The sequence below is a fragment of the Falco cherrug genome, chromosome 7 (genome assembly GCF_023634085.1).
Source record: "Falco cherrug isolate bFalChe1 chromosome 7, bFalChe1.pri, whole genome shotgun sequence".
In the NCBI taxonomy this organism is placed as follows: domain Eukaryota; kingdom Metazoa; phylum Chordata; class Aves; order Falconiformes; family Falconidae; genus Falco; species Falco cherrug.
This window is the reverse complement of record NC_073703.1, coordinates 44996093-45016660: the sequence shown is the minus strand read 5'-3', so window position 1 is coordinate 45016660 and position 20568 is coordinate 44996093. Positions and strand designations below refer to the sequence as shown.

General features: G+C 41.9%; 1 protein-coding gene across 1 annotated transcript; it reads left to right on the top strand.

Annotated features, from left to right (window-relative positions):
• Nucleotides 1-8908: 8908 nt before the first annotated feature.
• ASTL (astacin like metalloendopeptidase) lies at nt 8909-20212 on the top strand. Its single transcript, XM_005446939.4, has 13 exons — nt 8909-9032; nt 9265-9289; nt 11471-11487; nt 12205-12229; nt 13166-13237; nt 14409-14543; nt 15193-15310; nt 16091-16269; nt 16396-16480; nt 17094-17221; nt 18230-18345; nt 18768-18993; nt 19976-20212. Exons 1-13 carry the CDS (start codon nt 8964-8966, stop codon nt 20008-20010), a joined length of 1230 nt encoding a protein of 409 aa, XP_005446996.1. The 5' UTR covers nt 8909-8963; the 3' UTR covers nt 20011-20212.
• Nucleotides 20213-20568: the final 356 nt, after the last annotated feature.

Here is a 20568-nt window from a genome sequence, read left to right as displayed (position 1 = left end):
TTAGCTACTAGAGTGATCATAAGGGTAAACGAGGCTACAGCTACCAGCCAGCAAATATTGCCAGCCCTTTCTCATGCTGTATTACCAGCACATGATAGCCTCTCGCTGCTGCCTCTGTCCAGTGGTACTGCTGATGAGTGGGATAGGGTGCTGAGCACAGACCTCAGCTAGGAGTAGGCCTCCTTCCCCATGCCCTGCAACATAAGGAAAGATGAGGAGCAAGGAAGGCAGATGAGAAGAAGCTACTCCCAAGATGAAGGTAAAGAGATGGTGGTGACCCATTTTCTCCCCAGCTTTCTATCACTGCCCTCCAGACCTGGCCAGGTGAGTACATTTAGACATGAGCAGAGGGCTACAAACCCAGACAGTTATTCAGTATAAGGAACAGCCTGGTGTTCGCCCCTCCTACACAGTTTTACTTAACAGAGAGACATGCAACCAACTCCAGGGGTTGTTTGTCCATCCCCTGGAGTACAGGGCTCCAAATGTACTCAGACCCTCCTTTGCAGCTGCTACTCCTGTTGCCAGGAAGAAGAGCTGCAATTCCTTGGCAGCTTCAATGGCACAGAGCAGTGGAAACCATGGAGAGAGGTGACTGAGACCCTTGACTACCAGCAGGAACCAGGACAGGAGAGTTGCCTGGGGAGAATGAACCATTCTGCTGTGATTCAAGGGGAAACACACTCCAAGTGTGACAGCACCTGTTTATCACTCTGGAGGAACACCACTGCTTCCCTTTTCCTAGGCTTGGTTTGTTACCCCTAGCAGGTGGCTAATAGCAAAGATCTATTGTAAGCAGCAGAGCGTGAGGAATTTAAGTTAAAGTAGTGCTTAATGAAAGGCTACTCTGAATCACCCTGGGGTAGCAGTCGAGCCATCTGTTACAGTAACCATGCACTGGGGTGTGGAAAAGATATCATTGTCTCATAACAGTTCATAATTTGGGCCAATTGCCTTCACTGACAGCAAAAAACATCCCCATTAGTGCTTTAATCAAGCCATCAGCAGAGATGCATGTGATCCTTCTCCTGTGATTAGGCAAAAAATGACAAAGTTTTCCTGGTTAATTGGCTAAAAAGATTGACTTGATCATTTGACATTTTTTTTTCTATTTGCATTTTAGGGTTTTTTAGTTATTTCGTCACTTCACCAGACATCAAGATACCAGAATTACAGTGGTCCAAGGGTAGAGCCATAATTCATCTAAGTGTAGGCCACAGAGACTGCCTCTATGGCCCTCATCCCTCATAAATTCTTGGAGAGATGAACTCTGCATTCTCTTCTCCTTTTCATGATTGTCCAAAATGAGTAACAGATAGTTACAGATAAAGAAAGTGATAAATACTCCACCCTTCTCTCCTTTTCAGAAACCAACTACTCTGAATATTCCACATCATCCACTTCTTCAGTTTCCTCCAAAAATAATTTACTTATTTAAAGGAGGAATAAAAATATCCTCACAGATCCTGTTTATGACATTCCTTATCAGATAGAAGGCAGATATGCATGTAAAGGATGAGAGCAAACCTCTAAGTAGAAGCTTCCTCAGAGTGCCTTGCCCTTGATTTGTTGCTGAACTCACACTGTATCATTTCCAGATCCACAACAGAACTATCTCTGTAAGAAACCAGAGCTGCAGTTCAAACCTTCCAGTACAAATAAATGGTTTTCTTGCATACAAGCCTGTGAACCGAGAGAGAAAGCTGAGTCTACTGAGCAGAACTGAAACTACAGCAAAGACAAATCTGAAGCCAAAAAGCTAGACTTGAAAGCCCTCAGATTAAAGTTTGGCTGTGCATGCTTCTGTCAGCTAATTACATAAATCTAAAACAAATGAAATATGAAAGCATAGCTAGGCTTTTCTCTTGCCAGCAGAAGGTCTGAAGACAGTCTTTCTAATTTATTTCAACTGCAGGTTCTTTAAGGAGATTGGTGTGTTCTTTAAGCAACAGAGGAAACATGGTAAGTGCTTGGAAAATAGTAGTCATAGGTAATGTGGCAATGTCCCTTTAATGTGTTCAGTAACTAATGGCAGAGTCACTGCAGATGAGTGGAAAAGAGAGGCCCCCTTGGAAGCCTTTTCTTTAATGTAATCACAGCTGTAAGCCAAGGTTAATGTAGCCACAGCTCCCCAGGGAAGCATCACAGATAAATCCACCATGGTTCAGGTAGCCATCCTCCTGCTAGGTTCCCCTCTTCCCCAGGAGAATGGTGAAGGCATGGACTGGCACCCACCTCCTCTGGGATTCTTCCAGGTCCTGTGATGGGAAATCCTGCAATTTCTGGGTGACATCAAGCAAATCAGTGGTGGGAGAGGGAGAGGAGTGCATGCACATGTGTAGACATTCAGCTTCTCCTGCTGTAAAATGGGGAAAACTTATTTCCTTTCCAGGTGGGAGTGCTGGAAGGCTAAATCCAAAATGATTTCTGGAGCATTTGTACATGCTGATAGCAGGAGCCCTAGCACAGCACAAAGAAAGAGGCAACCTTCTGCTCCTTGAGGAACAGTCAGCCCTCAGAGACTGAAAGAGGATGAAGGGGGGTTTCCTGTGAGAGATGACATGGTTAAATCTTGAGTTGTTGTTGTGGATTTTAAAATGGGAATTATTTCCTTGTAAAAGCTAAACCACAGCAATGAGAGGCAACAGGCGTGGTTGCCCAGGCTGAGAGCACACTGTGTAAACCACCCCAGGGGCTGTCTGCCAGCACAGGGCAGAGGAGCCTTCAGCTTCCCACCCTTCTTCCCCTTCCCGCTGCAGCTCTGCCAACACTCCTCCAATCTCCCTTGGAGCAAACCTGCTAGTGCAGTCACTCACCCTGTTGTCCTCAGTTCTGCTGCAGCACTTCTGTTCTACCGGACAGGGTGGCAGGTCCAGCCCAGACCCAAGGTCCCTGGGCCAGACCATGCCCCCTGTTCTGGCTGTCTGACACCCACTGGGTTTTGCTAACGTGCTCACAACAGACAAGCAAAACAAACTTGCCAGCTGTCCCACAGTTTCCAGGAACCCGCACTGCATTGGTTATGGTGGTCAAAGCTGTCAAATTGGATCAATGGTTTCTTCTCTGGAGACAAACGGTCACTTTGGCAAAAGACTCCAGAAGCAACAAGCAGATTCTTTGTTATTTAATGGTTTAAAATTTATTATCAGGCAATCTTTCCAATGTCAGTATTTAGTTACTACTATCTGCCCAGATAGCAGCTATCTTAAAAGACAGGGGCTGCAAAGGCTACACTCTAACTTTTCCTAAAATAATTTTCTGTGGATCCAGATAAAGTCAGAAGTAGCAGGGGAAAGTGTCCAAACTCACCTGCCTGGGAGGCACGAGTGGAGCTACAAATCATCCTTCCAGAAGAGGAGGCAAAGCCATATACTAACCTGTAAAGGGGTGTAGTTCACAGCAAGGCTCACATTGTGTGGGGAGTAGGCATTTAGAAAAACACAGTAAGACTGAAACTGTCTTCTCCAGACTCCCACTGAAATATTCAAAAGTCCTGCCTAGAGGACAGTTGGGAAGCCAGTAAGTGAATAACAAGCAAAGGTATTGACATAGGCAGCACAGACAGCCTTTCTGATGAGGTACAAAGGGAAAAAAGTCATTGAAGTGTGGCTACCTGATGGTGATGACAGTGTATGGGAGCATATTTGTTCCAGGGGGAGAGACAATGACTAGGGTTGCCGATGGACTCTATCAGGCAAATCTGTGTAGCATAAAGGCAAAGATGTGGTGCTTTTCACTTAAAGCACACTCAGCTCCCATGCACTCATCTGAGAAGCAGACATGAGACGATGTTTTGATTCCCTCAGTTAAATCACCAAACAGGTGTTCACAAAGGTAACTGTCCTGGCTCAGTTAATGTGACCAAAAGCTTCCCTCTGGTAACAGGAGACCCTTGCTCACAGAAGATGAAACCAAGCAGGGTGGCTGGCTGGCATTGCACAATCTGTCTCAAGGAGGCAGACAGGATACCTCCCCAGCCCTGTACGTGTGCAGCTGGGCCAGCATCCATGTGATGGCATCTCTCTTCAGAGGGCAGAGAGACCAAAGATAACCCCAGGCACGGCTCAAACTGCTCGCACCTTACCCCATCACATGGATTCCTTTGCAATCAGCGTAACATTGTTCTGCAGGCTGGAAACATCATCGAAAACCTTTGATCCGTCCATTCTTTACCTAAGGGCAGTAGACAAATCAGATGGCTTCTCCTGATAAAAGAAAGGAATTTGTTGGTTTTTTTCAAGACAATCAGAAGTTCATTACTAGAGTGAATTGTCCAAATTAAAGTTCCAGTTTTGTCACCTCCATTCCCCTCCCTCAGCCCAAAAAATTGTTGGATCATACATCATTACAAATGCTAGCTCAATTGCCAAATTGTGTTTTGCTAGATTTGGCCTTGGAATCTGACTCTGAAATGAAAATCAACTTTGTTTCAACATTTATTTAAGAAGTTACAATGTTTTGATTTTCCAATTTGTTTTTTTATTTGGTTTTGGTTTTTTTTGGTTTTTTCCCCCCTAACTGCATATTTTCCATTTGTAAAGAGCAATCTATCAAAAATATATATATTTCTTCATTGTCTCTCTTCTTCTGATGACAGACTAAAGATCAAAGGTTCTAGGCTTGGCTTTTTGATTAGAAAAGTGATTAATTAATAGCAAGCCAATGTTCATAATTTATATTTGAGTTCTTTCACAGAAACACTGCCAGGGCTAGGAGCATGGCTGGAGCTAGTCATTAATACTCTGCAGGATGTGTAAGTGCTCTGCTAAGGAACCTGCAGACTATGCAGATTCATTGCTACAGATGGTGTTAGCAAGGACATGGGAATCCCTCAGGAGCCCCTCAGAAATTGGAAGCACAACAGAAAGTCGAATAGGAATCACGCTGAGCAACTCCATGTCTTTCTCTGGGAGGTAGGATCCAAAGAAATGTGAAGAGGGACATAAAGGATGAGTAAATCTATTGATGCAACAAGTATGTTCTTGGGTGTGGGAAAACAGCTTCCAGCTGCACTTTGCCTTATCTAGAGTTGGCTTTTATGACACTTCAGTCTTCTGTACAGGGACTTGAAGCCTATGCTGGTTACCTATGGAACCCTCAGAAGCTGCCAGTGCTTCAATGATAGTCTCAATCAGCACAGTGCAATACTGGGTGACACGAATTCAACTGAAAAGATCCACTCCTAATCACTGCATTACCAAAAAGATATGGACAATTTGGAAGGAATTAAAAAGTGATTTTAGAACCAAGAAAGGTTGAATTATGTGAAAGCCTAAAGGGTTGAAAGTCCTTTAAGCCAGCATAGAAAAAGCTTGTGTGAGGACTGATTTATATCTGAAAATTATCTGATAATAAAGACACCACAGAAAAGGAAGTGAACTCTGTGTGGTAGAGTGTTACAACACTTGGAGTTAGTGAGAGGGAAACTAAAAAGCACTGAGCTGGAAGCAATGCATGGGAGCAGACTTCCTGGCCAGAGGACTGGGGTTCACAATGAATGAGCCCAGAGCTGAGCTGAAACCAGAATTCCTCTTCCAAATGAAAGTGAGCCAAAATACCGAAATGCCCCACAAAGCAGACGTTCCTGAGAAATTATATTGAGCAGTTCTGTCCAAATTAATATATTTTTGGTTCAGGCTTGTCATTAACCCCAGACTGTAAATGTAATTGTGCGGTGTTTATTTATGTGATGCCAATCCACAGCAATTACAGTTAGGGCGTGTGGACCATACCACTGCTTCAATGGTTGGTTTTGGTAAAGCCAGATGATTTAAAACCTCTAAGATTTGTTAATGTAATTTACCATGAATTGGGCATGGTAGCTACCACATAACTTTCATAAGCTGTTCAACATAAATGTGTCAATTTTCTTATTTCCTTGAGTTATTTTTTCCTGCATTTTACTACACAGCAATTAGTAGCTAGTAGTTATAGAGGTTAGTAGTTAGCTGTAATAGACACATTATTTCTTTTTTGTAACTAGGTCTTGATGATAAAATACATTATATTTTGAGATCTGTTTACAATGAAACACTCCAAAGAGAATAGTAATGGTATAAAACATATGACTAAATGACACACAACTGAGCAAATTCTGAAAGACATCTACAGAAGTGTTGTAACTTTTATACATCTCCTGTTTTGGTTTTGGCTATGTCCACTTTACAGCAAACTCCCATATGCAACAGAAGAGAAAATACATTTTTTCACTTGCACGTCTGTAAATTCTTTTCTTGATTATGCATATAGGTCTCTGCAAATCAGCATACATCCTCAGGCATAACTCCAAGTTTTGCAGTAGCCTTTCAGGATCAGTGGTCTTTTTGCTGACAGACATCTTGCAGAGTATGACACTGTCCAAGTAATTCTTGACGTTTTGTTGTTGTTTTTGGACACCTGGTAATCATTATTCACATCTGCAAAGTCTGTGTGGTCCTACTGGCCATCAGAAACTGAGACATACACACAGAAGAACTCAAGTCTGACAAAATTTCACTCATGCTTTTCTTCTATACATGCAAAGACAGCATCTCTTTGTTAAGGCTTAGTTTGGTTCCTAAAGGTCCAAGACAACTTCTGTGGCACTTTTTCTGCTGGAGGTACCAGCCTGACCGCATCTGGTAAAACCATGTCCTATCTTGGCAATATCTCAGAAAAGGTAGGTAATTTTTTGATTACTGAAAACAGGATCGCTGACAAGTCCTCCCCCATGAACACCTCACTTAGGAAAATAACCAAATATTGAATCTAAGTATCAGGCACAAACCAAAGCTGATAAGATCTTCAGGATGAGCAGCAGGCATGAGTGTCAGCACTCCCCCTCTCTGTTGTGTGTACTTTGCCAGCTGTAGCATTTTCAGCCACATTCTTGATCATAACAGCAATCTCCCCTGTCATTGCTAGTGTCAGCATGCAGAAAAGGTGGCATGCAGCTGTCTGATCAACTGCTTAATATGTCAGCATATTAGCATATTCGGCATAAAATATGCACCACCCTTTTTGCCAGCCCAGTTCCCTCGCTCTTTCCTGAGCACAGGCGGTTAATCACTCACTCAGGAGGCTGTAATATTTTCCCAATGACATGCTATAAAGATGCTAAGGTACCAACCTTCTTAGCTTGCTTTTTAAGTTTGTCTTGTTCCCTCACTTTTGCTGATCCCTCTTTTTGCTCCTGGACTGGTTTTCTCTGAGTGCAGTCTGACCCTTCCCTTTTCCCCCTAAACTCTAATGGAAGCAGATTCTACACAAGTCCCATTCTGCAGTGTCTTTTTTTGTACGGTTTTGGCATACCAAGGCACCTGGCATCACAGACGTTTGTTTTGCCCTTGTTTTGAGTGAGAAACTTGGAGAACCATTCTAGGACTGCAGACCAGATCTGCACAACTTTGATTCAGCACAAGGAAGATTTCCATCCCTATGAAACCCAAATATGAAGAAAGGCATTTAGCATTGCTTAAGTGCAAACATTTCTGCACACAGAGGACACACAAACTGCCTGTGTCAGCAGGATTAGCATGCTGACAATGCCTGCTTGATCGTTGTTCTTTCATGGTCGAAAGGACCATGTGCTACCCTGCTTTTTACTCTCTGGTGCCTAGGGCATACCTTACTTCAAAGGGAACAGTAGTACTCCCCTATAGTGCCTCCCTGTGGGGGTAATGAAAGTTTGTCCCTGGACTTTGTCAGCCCAGACTTTCCTAAAATAGGTAGCAATGTGTGACTGTGAACTTTCCTCCACTAAAATGAAGAGTAATCCCCACCGATGCAGTTCAGATCCATGTAACTGCTAGCCTTGACTGGGTATTTGGAGACAAATAGGTGCAAAGCCCTCTGCTGCTTCTTGATTCATTCACCAGCATGGATAACTTCTAGAACATCTTATTCAATACAGAAAGAAGAACAGTGTGAGTGTTTTAAAACTTACTCTGAGGGTACCTGAGCCCTAGCATGATCTAGAGACAGAATATGTACATTCTGTAATTGTTTCCTATTCTGTGCATGGGGAGTGTACTGTGACAGAAAACAAATGTGTATCAGAGACCAGACACTTCAGCAAATGATTTGCCAAGCAGAGGTTTGCAGTGAGAAGTGGTTGTGGCAAGAGGTTGCTGTGATGAGAGGCTCAGTGGTTGCTGGTTTACCTCCTACAAGCATTTCTTGCTAGGTCTGCTCACTGCTTCCTACACCCACTTCTGGACGAGTGCACTCCACAAGCAGCAGATCTGTTAATCGTTCTCAAAATGAGTAAGTGCTGCTTATGCTGCTGCTGTCTTTTTTTCCCCTCTGCTTTTCACAAAGCTCATGAGGGCACCTACAACTGTCAGATTGCCAGAAATTATGGAACACAGGAAATGTTCCTGATGTCATGAAACATCAGGAAACAGAGGAGGAAACAAAAATTCTACTTGTAGAACTATAAGCTGAGAAGACGAAGGATATCTTCCCAGGGAAGACACAGACATGACCTCACTTGAGTAGTGATGTGCTGTGTGTTGCAAAGCAATACAATACTGCCATAGTCTTCTGTGCTTTCTGTGACATAAAAAAAATCACTTATGTTCTGAAATCCCAACAATACATTACTCTGGAAAGTCACCCAGGCAGGAGGGCTTCCTAGGTGGTATCAAAGTGAACACTTAAGGAAAGATCCTCCAGGAAACAGGGGAAGTGCATGGCAGTACAAGCATGAGGCTGATACAGCTCTAGAGAACAGCATGAATGACAGTATGAAGACAAGGGATGCTATAGATCACTGTGACAGCAATAGCACAGCACTGGGAGATGCCCAGAGGCTAAACTGGCTGTTGAGGTTGCAAAAGAAGTTTGCTTCCTGCTAGGGTCCTCATTGGCTGGGGCAGTTTTTTTCAGCCCTGGCAGAGCAGGCTCTGCTGGTATATCTAGCGGCAGGGTTCCTGAACGGGCAGAGGCAAGGACACGCACCGGTGGTCTGTCAGGGCTGGAGAATGGATCTGAAGATGTTCCTAGTCTTCACTGCATTTCTGCTTCACGCTGCCCTGGGCTTCCCTATTCAGGTGAGAGCAGATCTATGCAACTGTACTCCATCTTCTGATTGACCTGTTCTTCCTGGAGTGAAGCTGTGAAAACCCATTTTGATAAAGTTCCTGCAGGAAAAATATTAGTCATATAATAATATATAAAGCCAATCTAATAATTTAGTTCCCCCCTTTGGCCTGATTTTGATGATATTGTTGCTGCATTTATGAGCTGTGGAAGAATAATGTTTTTTACTTACTGGTTTTGCAGGACAGCTATGGAAACAGCACAACAAGTAAGTAGAATTTATACTGTATTTTGAAGAGAACTGTTAATCCTTGACTGTGTATCACACACCTTGGTGTGTGAATGACTTGGCTTCAGAGTATGTGAAAGCACTGACTCTCAGGCCTTTTAAATAAAGCTATGTTTCCTAATTTGTTATTGGCTGACTACAGATGTGTTTTCACACAGTTGTGCTTTACACATACTTTTGGAGTATGTTTTGTTAGGTTAATTTAGATGTGCTTTCACAGGCTTGAAAATAAAATATTCATAAGACATTTTGATACCTTTCCATTAAGTTGAGTGTTACAAAAAGACTGCTGCTGATTTACCTCTGTGCCTACCTCAGCACAGGAGTAAGAAAAAGAGATTTCAGGTGTCAGAGAAAGATTTGCTTTGTGCTGGGGTAGAAAACAAATAGTACAAGCTTAGCTTACAACACAGCTGTGATGTGTTGTGAGAGGAAGAGGCCTTGGAAAAACTTGCTTAACATAGTCACAGCAAGTAAGTGGCTAATGAAAAGTAACCAATTCTTCTTTTGAGCTGTCATTTATGACATGGAAGCAAAGGGATGTTGTAAAATTACCACTCAGTATATTTGGAGCTGTGCTTGCTCAATTTCAAAGTAGTTAGTTAGCTGAGACTCAAAGCTGCAGGATTACTGGGATAAATACATACAGTGAGCTTTAATTTACCATCATTACTGCTTTTTGTGCCTTTGCAGACATCTTTGAGTATTTACAGTGCAGGGAAAATGTGAATTGTATCATTTTGAAAGCTGTATCGCATCAGATGTTCATTTTCTGAAGGACGTGGCAGATGCCTTCTATGATACCTGATTTGGGTTTTAAAAAGGGTTTGCAGACTTTATGTGCCTAGGAATCTGGAGCCTGATTTCCACTGACTTTAACTAGTCAATTAATCTAGTGCTTTCTGGGTACATGAATTCTGAATCCAGTCAACCCATCTCAAAAACGTGTTTCCCTGCTGAACATTTTTAGATGCCATGGATCTCTCTGATGCAGCTGGTGGGAACTGACTGAACTTTTCTGTAATAAACTGCCATCATTACAGTGGACTTCAATTGCCATGTAACTGAAGTAACATTTTGGAAAGACAGACTGAAGCCCTTTTGGTTCAATAAAAGCAATTCTGTTGCAGGTTCTAGATAGCTTCTGAATAGCAGGAAGTCCCCTCAGTACATTTAGGCAATAAACATTGTGGAAAGGAAAAGGTGCTGCAAGGTGTGACAGAGCTTGGCACATCTTCTGTTGAAGAAACATGGTCAAAAAAATAAGGAACAATGTTAGGTTTAGAAACAAGAACTATTTCCATAAGTATTCCCTGTGTCAGCGTTGGATAGGAAAAAAAAAAGTGGCTTTATATTTTGACAAAGAAGAGTGCAATTATTGGCAAACTGGAAGAGATTGCCAGACAGGCTCGTGGCATATCCATCATACTTAAGAACAGGTCAAACAGACTGTGGTCAGGAAAAACACAGATAAAACTGTTTCTGCCCTAGGGAAAGCATACAAACTGGGTGACCTCTGGAGGTCCTTGCAATTTCTAAACTTCTATGATATTATAATGAAATGTCTGCGTAGAATTTTATATATCAGATAATATTTTCATTTCCGTGTTTGTATCTAGAAACTGACATTCGGCAGAAACCAAAAGACATCACACTAGAAAGACACCTTAGGACTCAGAATAGTTCCAAGCTGCTGTCAGGTACATACTGAAGCTGAGATTATTTGCACCATGCTAAATTATAGCCTTCATCCCATGCTATAATTTTAGTCTTTGATACTGTGAAACCAGAGGATTGTTGAGCTGGTTAGCCTGCACCTGTTGCAGTGAAATCTAGGGACACAGCATATTCTTGTCCCTAGTTTCCTTTGTCATTTTCCACACTGAAGCTGATAAATCCTTTGCTTATTCTTAGATGGTAAATGACCAGGATTCTGTCCCTCAGCGTGATCTAGTAGGATTTTTCATAGGTGTTTGTCAAAACATCAATTTAGTTTCTGTGCCTATGCATTGGTTAGTGCACTCTGTTCCCCACCAAGCAAAGGGACCTGCCAAAGGATTTTCTGTGGTTGAGGATGCCTGTGCTATTGAACACTGTGAAGTTGTGTTTAAAATCTAATTCACCCCTTTTGCTTGCCTTTTTCTTCCTTGCTTTTTGCAGCAACAGAACCTACTGAGGTAAGGACGGCTTTATCTGCTCTTTTGATCACTTTGGGGTTCAGCATTGTGGAAATTGCGGTCAAGACTCATGTACTCCACCTGTATGTCCATCTGTGCTGGAAAGTCTTCTCAGATCAACAGTGTAACAGAGTGAGCAGTTTCCATCCCTATTCCATTTATTGCTCCATAATGTCCAGATATAGCCACATCCCAGGAAGCTTTTGCCTTCTCCGGGGTCATAGAGAAAACATAAACTTGCTTTTTATATATAAAAGGCAAGATAAGTGTGGCAATCTGTTTTGCTACAGACATGACCCCCACAGCTGGGTACCAGCCCCACAGTTCCCTAGAAGCACTACTTACCACAGCCTTTCACCGCTGTGTTAGGAGGTGATAATGGGAGGACTTAATCAGCAATTTCAACAGCCTTGCACTCCTACTAGCAGGGACATAAATAAAGCTGGAAGGTCTGAAACTTACTCTACACTTCAAATTGCATTTCCCAACTCTTCTGCACTAATTCCCTTGATGATTTCCGTATCTGCCAAGTTATCAGAAAAGAATATCTACCACACCATGGTACTTCTTCACACATGGCACAGTATATAAAAGCTCAAGACTGCACTGGTAAAGGATACTTTCAATGGTAGCATTTTGATCCTTTGGATGTTATATTATTTGATATTCATGTTACAGTATAAAGTGTGAGATAATACTAGTGCATCATTCTCGCAGGTTACTACGCAAGAGGATATATTCGGTATGTATTATTCCATCTAAATGTAAGTATTTGATAGAAGTACTGATTATTGGCTACCCAGTTATGCCAGAAAATAACACATTCTTAACACAAATTAATCTTAAGGAAGAAATATTAAATGCACTTACCGTAATATTTCATTTCAAAGCAGAGTCTGAGTTTTGGCCTATTGCTTGGTCTTGCTAAAAACCTCAGCTGTTACTTTTGCTAAAATTAGCTCTTCTTAGATAATGACCTGATTTAAGCCTCTTCCAAAGGTTACAGAAACACCAAGGCCACGTGCTCATGCTTTTTATTGATGTCAGGACTGACTGCACAATGCTCAGAGCTGGCTGGTGCCACTTGTAAGGCCTAGGAGTCCCTGATGCCGGGCTTAGATGGGGACATCAGTCCAACCCATGGAATAGGAATGCAGTTCTGGTTTCATTGGTTTCAAGGATTTTTCATGGCCAGCAGCAAGCAGTAGGACTGCCCTCCATCCTTTTTTGCTCCTGGTGTCTTCTGTTGGGGGTTTGAGTGTGAACTGTGCACGCCAAAGGAAAACTGCTGTCTGAGCGCACGGAGCAGCCAGCTGGCCGCTTGAGCAGGACAATACAGACTTATACGAGCCAAAGGTCCAGGCCTTAAAATGCAATGGCTTGGGAAAAACAAATTTAAAAAAGGGAGAGAGGGGAAGATTGAAAGGGAATGGTTCCTGGTACTGGATTAATGACAAAATAACCACAGCAGGGAGGTTCACAAGATTGTGTCACTGAGCAAATATCTACATGACTGAACACCATGCCAGTCCCTAAATAGGCTCTGCAAGTTTTCCATGCATCATTGTAGTCAGGGACTGATCAATCTAAGTGAGCCCCTGGAAACACATCAGGTTAAAAATCAGGATTTGTAGTTTCCCTGGGAATGAGAAAATGATACTCTTGTATTTCTGTGCAGAATCTCCATTGCCTACAGAGACTGCCTCTGAGGACGAAGTTATTTTTAACAGAATTCTGAAAGTTAACAAAGGTAATGCCACCAAAGCCCTGCTTATCATGGGTTTCCCTTTGTTGCTTTATAGGGGTGATGTGGGAGGTACAATGTCTTACCACAATCTGTGCAAATATTTCCCTCATTTTAAACACCATCATGTTAGGGACACCCAGAGACAGGCCACTGGGACTGCTGTGTGGCCTGCTGAATCCCCATGGCATCTGAAATCTGTAGTGTCAATACTGAAGGTAATACCAGGTGTGCAGGCAACTGAACTATTCAGACAGCTTTAACTCTTGGCATCTTTGTCATTTTTTGGACATAAAAAGAGAACTTGGGTATTTGAATGATTTATTGTTTAATGGCCTTTTTCTTGAATGCGAGCATCACTTGTGTTCAGTTATCACATGGCTTTGTAGTACAGACTCCTAGATAAGTTATGGTCAGTTCCACACTCCCTGCTCCAGACTTTCTCTTCCTTGTTTTTTCCAAACATCCCCCATTCTATCAGCTTGTCTTCCTCACATCTTCCCTTTTAGCAGTCATTCAAGAAGTTTTACTACTGGGCTCCAAACATTGCAGTAGTTTTCTCTAGACAATACTCTTCTTTTTGGTTTGCTTGCCTTCTTGAGTTTCCTTATTGGCACCTCCTGCCTTTGCCTAGCACCTTTTCTGGGTGGATATTTGATGCCATTCATTCAGTGTCACATGATGGATAATGAAATAGTACCAAAGTGCAGCATCCCTCTCACTATTCCAACTGCTTTCGGTCATTCCCTCTTGCCTCAACCCCACCCAACAGAGCTGGAGCTTGCCCTCTTCTCTTAGCTAAGAATACAGCAGAAAAGGTAGGCAAGTAGATAATGTCCATCTAGCCCAGGGGTCCTCAATCCGGCCCCCGGTATTTACAGACCACCCCCGCCCCGCTCCTCCCCCCCCCCCTCCCCCCCGCCGTGCCAGGGGTTGGGGGGGGGGAAACCAAGCAGCTGCAGATGGCTGCCTGCCACTTCATCCAGCGCCGGCCCCCTGGTTAAAAAGTTTGAGGACCCCTGAATTATAGCCCAGTGGTCCATTTCTCATGTTAGTCAGGAGCTTAGGGAAAACCAGAAAAGGATGATAAGTTGATAGTAACACTTTTCCAAGTGTGCTTAGCAAGCATACAGCAATCTAGGGCTCAGACATTTCCATCCCTTTTCTCTCACCACAGGCAGCTCTCAGTACTTGCAAGAAGGTGACATAGTTCCACGAAGGAGTCGCAGTGCCATCAGCTGTCGCCATTGCAATTGGCCCCAGTCCAGAGATGGGATCGTTCGTGTTCCCTATGTCTTGGATCCTACTTACGGTGGGTGTAAAATTTGATAATTCTTCTTTATTTTTTAATTGTTATCTTTTTTTTTAATCCAGTAAGCTTCAGGTAGAAACCTCCTTGTAGTGGCCACACAAACAGTTGATTAAATAATTTTTAAGGATTTGCTTAGCACAGATGAATTGTAAATTACAAACAGCTGAACAGGAAAAAGGAAAAGAGATCAAATTTGCTTGAGAAGTTTGCATCCATAATGTTTTGGGTCTGGTCTCTTGGAGGCAAGAATGATCATCTCCGGTAATGGTACTTGCCAGAATACCTGCCTGTATAAGGTTCATGCCACACATTGCAGTGTGGTTTCCCTCACCTATTTTTCATTAGCAAAATAGTTTCCCATAGCTGTCTCCCAGTGTCCAACCAGAAGACACATCAACAATCACCACTATAATTTAAAACAAGTAGTTGAGAAAAAAAGGCTCCCCCTTGAATCCATTTGGACAAATATCTGGATATAGAGAATCTGGTTCCAGACTATTATTATCTTAAATGAAATACATTACTGAGCAAAACGCAAGAAAGAGCCTAGGCTGTCCCTCATTTACCCTGTTTCTGAGGACTTGTGAGTTTTTAATGGCACCTGTCATTGCCCTTGTGTGACCCCCTAAATTAACCCTTTCTTCTCTAGAGGAGAGCCACATAAAGGGGATTCATGATGCCATGGCAGAATTTGAAACACTGACTTGTATTAGTTTTGTGAAGCGCAAGACAGAACGTGACTACCTCAGCATTAAATCTGCGGATGGGTGAGTTGATTGATAGATTAACAAGTTATTTCTACATTGTTTTTCAATTCATCATGACACTCATTCTGTGTGACCTTACAGAGGAAAAAGGAATAGATTTAGAGAAGAAACTTTATGTTTTATCACAGTGCCACCAAGGCATCCTCCTTGGATACCTTGCTAGTGCAAGGGCTGAGCAGTTACACCAGGAACTCACCAAAGAAGTGATGGAGATCATGGGACAACACCATTAAGGTGGAAAGAATTTCTAAGCTCATGATTTCTGTGTGATATAATGCACACTTAGGCACAACATATAACAGATTACTGTAGGTCTTTTTTGCACAAGCAAAACTAATTTCATCTTATGAAATAAACAGTTCTCTGAATCACAGTTGGCTGTCAATTTCAGAATCAGAGCCTACAGGGGAATTGTTTAATATCCATTAGCTTGAAATTGTTGTTGATCTTAGTCCATCTCTGACACATTGTTCAGTATTTTGGAAAAAAAATTTGTTATTTCTAGGGAGTTAAAGTCACTGAGTACAGAAAATCAGGATGAAGGAGCCTCCCTGCTAATGAAGGTCTTCCAGGAAGCTTTAGTGATGATGAACATGTGTGTTGTTTCCTATGCTGTGGCCAGTTTTGCTCTTCTGTAGGCTCTGACTATCACAGTGGACAGGAAGGAATCCTTCCACTCCCACAAGATGTGTGTGAAGCAAGGTTCTCTGTACTGTCCCTTTGCCTGCCTGATGATAAAAATCCCATAAGTCTTCTGTTGGTGTTCAATGCCTCTCTCAGCTGCTGGTCCAACTATGGGAAAGTAGGAGGTGGACAGACTGTCTCTGTGATGAAAGGAGGCTGCATGTGGAAAGGAATAATTCAACATGAACTGGACCATGCTCTGGGCTTTTTGCATGAACATTCTCGAAGTGACAGGGATAAATATGTAAAGATCATGTGGGAGTACATCAGTCCAGGTAAGTACCTTTGAACTCCTCAATGTAGAAAGTGATGTAGATACATCCAACTGTTCCCAACTCTTCCTTCTTCCCTGAAGGGAATAGATAGAAAGCATACTCTAAGTACAATATCATATATTACAGCTGACAGACCAGACTTCAAGAAATTTGAAAACTCCAATAACCTGGGTCTTCCATATGACTATTCCTCAGTAATGCACTATGGCCCGTAAGTAGCAGCATGGCATCGCTTTTGTTGGAATGCAAATCTTAAATTAGATTTAGTTTCTATAATAATTCTCTCTTGACTACAAGTTTCCCCATTCCCCCTTCTGAGAAAAACAGTGAGTTCAGACAAGCCATTCCCTAAGAGAAAATGGCCTCATGTTGCACCAGGGGAGGTTTAGATTGGATATTAGGAGAAATGTCTTCACTGAAAGGGTGGTCAAGTGTTGGAACAGGCTGCCCAGGGAGGTGGTGGAATCACCATTCCTGGAGGTGTTTAAAAAATGCATAGATGTGGCACTTAGGGACACTGTTTAGTGGTGGACTTGGCAATGCTAGGTTAACAGTTGGTCTGCATGATCTTAAAGGTCTTTTTCAATCCAAACAATTCTACAGCTCTGTTATACAAGGAACCATGTACAGCTGAGCTTGGGAACAAAGGAGGGCATCTTGAGATTGACTCAGCTTACTGCTGGACATCTTAATTAAACCTATTTGAACAGCACTGTTAATCACAATGACACATGTACAATTCTTGTTTTCTTTCCAAAGCATGCCATTAATTCCTGAAAGAAGTAATTGTACTTAAAGAACATATTTTTCCATGTTTTTTGCAGCTACACATTCACTAATACCACTGGGAAAGCAACTATTGTACCAATTCCTGATGGATCAGTACCTATTGGACAGAGGCAGGGACTGAGTAACTTGGACGTGGCCAAAATCAACAAACTTTACAATTGCAGTAAGTATCTCAAAGCCATCCTTTCATCTTCCACCCAGATCCTTCACAGAGATGCTTGGGCACACTGCAGACAGCAGTTTCTCATCAAAGACTGTGAGACTCTTCTCCTAAATTCATGGTACCCATTAGGGTTAACCTGGGAGGGAATGCAAAGGTGAACTTGGAGGCACATTGTGATTAGTGAGAAAATGTTTTGTGCTTCCAAATTAAATCTAACACATTCACTATCGGCGTAAGTGGCTGCTGTGCAACTGGCCTAACTGCATACCATGTTATATACTTCACTGAAATAATTTGGTTTCTTACAGCTCAGGAGACAACTATAAACCCCACAAAGAGCCAGACATCTCTGTTCCTCCTTGCAGTTTGTATTTAAGACCTGAGCCAAACCAAAACAGTTGTAGGCTCCTCTGAACAGGAACCATGTCATGATGCCTTGTCCAGTTTTCATATTTAAGCTGTCATTCTAAATATGTATGTATTTTAACTCTTTAATTTTAATGTCTGCTAGAATAAATTCTTCCATAAAATCAGAGAAATCAGTCAAAGGGAAAAAAACATGACTAATAAAGTATTACCCCTTGCACAGAGGAAAGCCCAAATCCTCCTCCTAAGCTTAGATTTTGAGCATTGCAGAGGCATCATATATGCGCTTGACTCTTCTGACATCACTTGACTTCCCCATCTCAGTGGAAAACAACGTCACCAATTGCAGTGAGCTGAAACCTGTCAGTCTTTGTAGAGGTGCAGAAAGAGATCCCTTGCTAAACTGGAGCTAATCAATAAAAGCTAACATTTTTTCCAAGCACCACTTTACATTTTGATGCAGATACTTATGCATTACATGAAAATTAGGACAACAATATTCTTCATTTTAATCATACCAGTACTCTGAAATGAATGCTGACAGATCAGAAAATTGAGAACAGTCCATTCTGAAGAGATTGTAATTGTAATTGTAAATGAGTGGAAGCTTCTGCAAGCCTGCAAACATTGTTTCTTTCTCAGGTCGCTGCAGCACTATTCTTGATGAAGCGTCTGGGTCACTGAGCTCTGCCAACCACCCCAGAAATTACTCAGACAATACCAACTGTGTCTGGCTCATCCGAACCCGATCCAGAAAGGTAATCACAGGTCAATAGTGGTCTTGGAATATGGCTGAACTTACATCTTTCTATGCTAAGCATTTTGTGCTTTGTCTGCATTCTACTTGCCTGATAATATGAGAGACATTTCAGCCTAGTCTCTATTTCTTCACACCTTAAGCCAGGTATGGGCAAAACCAACTGCAGACCTGCGATTTTGAAAAAATTCCATACTTTGGGCTTCAGGCTTACAAAATCAAGGCAAAGCAATCTGAGCACGGAAGCATTCAGTCATAGGCCCATTAGATCCGAACTCTGCAACTTCAGAGGATGAGAGGCAAGGCTGGCTAAGCAGTTCCAGTTTGGGCTTGGCTACAGCTTAGATTCTGTCTGTTTTAAAGGACACTCTGTGAAAGAAGTCACATACATATATTAAAGGCTGGTTTTCTCTTCCCTTCCAGATTTCTCTGCACTTTCAAGCCTTTGAGCTGCAGACAACCAGAGGCTGTCAGGGTGATTATGTTAAAGTTTATGATGGATCCAGCAAGTCTTCTGCAGTTCTAATGGACAAGACCTGTGGATCAAAGATACCCAATGATGTAGTTGCTTCTAGTAATCTTATGCTTGTAGAATTTGTCACAGATGGTGCTGGTACAGCTTCTGGTTTCCGAGCCACCTTTACTTCTGGTAGGTCTGAGAACAAAGAGAATGGCAAAGAAAAACAATCTGTGTCAAATCAACCTTCCTTCTCACAGAGGAAAAACATTGAGGAACTACTCTCTACAAGAGCCATCACTACCTACCTTGCTTTTGATATAATGGAACAGTCCTACACCAACACCATTCATTCATTCAGGCAGATGGGGCCATGGTCAGAACAAATGGTGTTAGTCAGGTGATTCACTGTTCACCTTGCCTCTCAGATATGTGCCACTCCAAAGCATGTGCCATTAAGGGTGACATCAATTTAATGTTACTGCTAGTGTTACTAGTACAGTAGAAAGAGAATAAATCATAATGCAGTATTTAAATATATTGCTCCTCTGAAAAAGATGCAGTTTTCAATCACACAGTTCAGAGAGTAAGACATATCTATAGTGAACTAGCTCACCCAGCCCTGGCAAGAAGAGAGGCAGTATTTCCATGGTCAGGATCTCTGGAATGTATTCACCGAAACCACATTTTCTTCAGTCCTATTTAATGAAGACCCAAGGCCACAGCTATACAGTAAAGTTAACAACAGGTTTCTAAGTTAGCATGTATCAGCTGGAATAAAGACATGCATGTGTGCATATCTGGAGCCTACAGCAACTGTACAGAAGTGCAATAGTGTGTGAGAAAGCTCAGCCATATCATATGACCTTGTATTTGCCATGGGGTGAGAACAAGCACACAGAGTTTGCATAAATCCACTGAAATGCAGTAACTTAACTGTATACTCAAACCAAACCAGCAATTTTGCATTGGGTCTATGTAGTGTCTATTTCTGTCCATTGTAGCTATGGAAGGGAAGAAGAATAAGAAAACTGCCCATGCCACTTTGATGTGTCAACAGCCATAAAACAATCCTAGTTGTCAGATAAAATGTGATTTATCATTTACATACTTTATTAATACTACAGTTTGGTCAGAGCTCTGAAAGCTAAATATTCTTTCATTTCACTTACAGTGAAGACCCAAAGAAAACCTAACTTCTACAACTGACTTAATGAAGAAGAACCTATTCTGTGAATATTGAAATTACGTGTTTCCTACTTTGCTGCTGTTCTGGCTTGGATCAGTATGAAATTTAATTCTATTAAGAATCGAAGTTTTCATCTTCCTGAGAAAGTTTATTCCCCAAGCCATGTAGATGTATGAATTCTATACATCTGGCGTGCTTCTCCTTTTGTCTGCACAGTTAAGTTATTACCTCTTTCTATTTAACAATTGAATAAAAAGCTTCATAAAAAAAAAAAAAAAGAAGAAGTTTCCATTTCTGTTTTCTAGTAGTCCCTTCCAGCCATACACACTATTGAAGTGGTCTTACTTCTTAGCCCCCTTCGTTCAGCCACGGCTATCTTTTAAGTACACCACTGACATCATCATAGGTTTAGTTAGTTGCCTGAAGAGACCAGGTCCAAACTTTACAAGTTCATTTTATGATCTTCACTGTTTTGAGCATGAAAATGTCTTAGATACACTCTTTCCCCAGACTAACAATCGAGCTTCCAAAAATAATGTCTCCCTTCACAATCCTTTTATATGCTTAAATCACAAGGA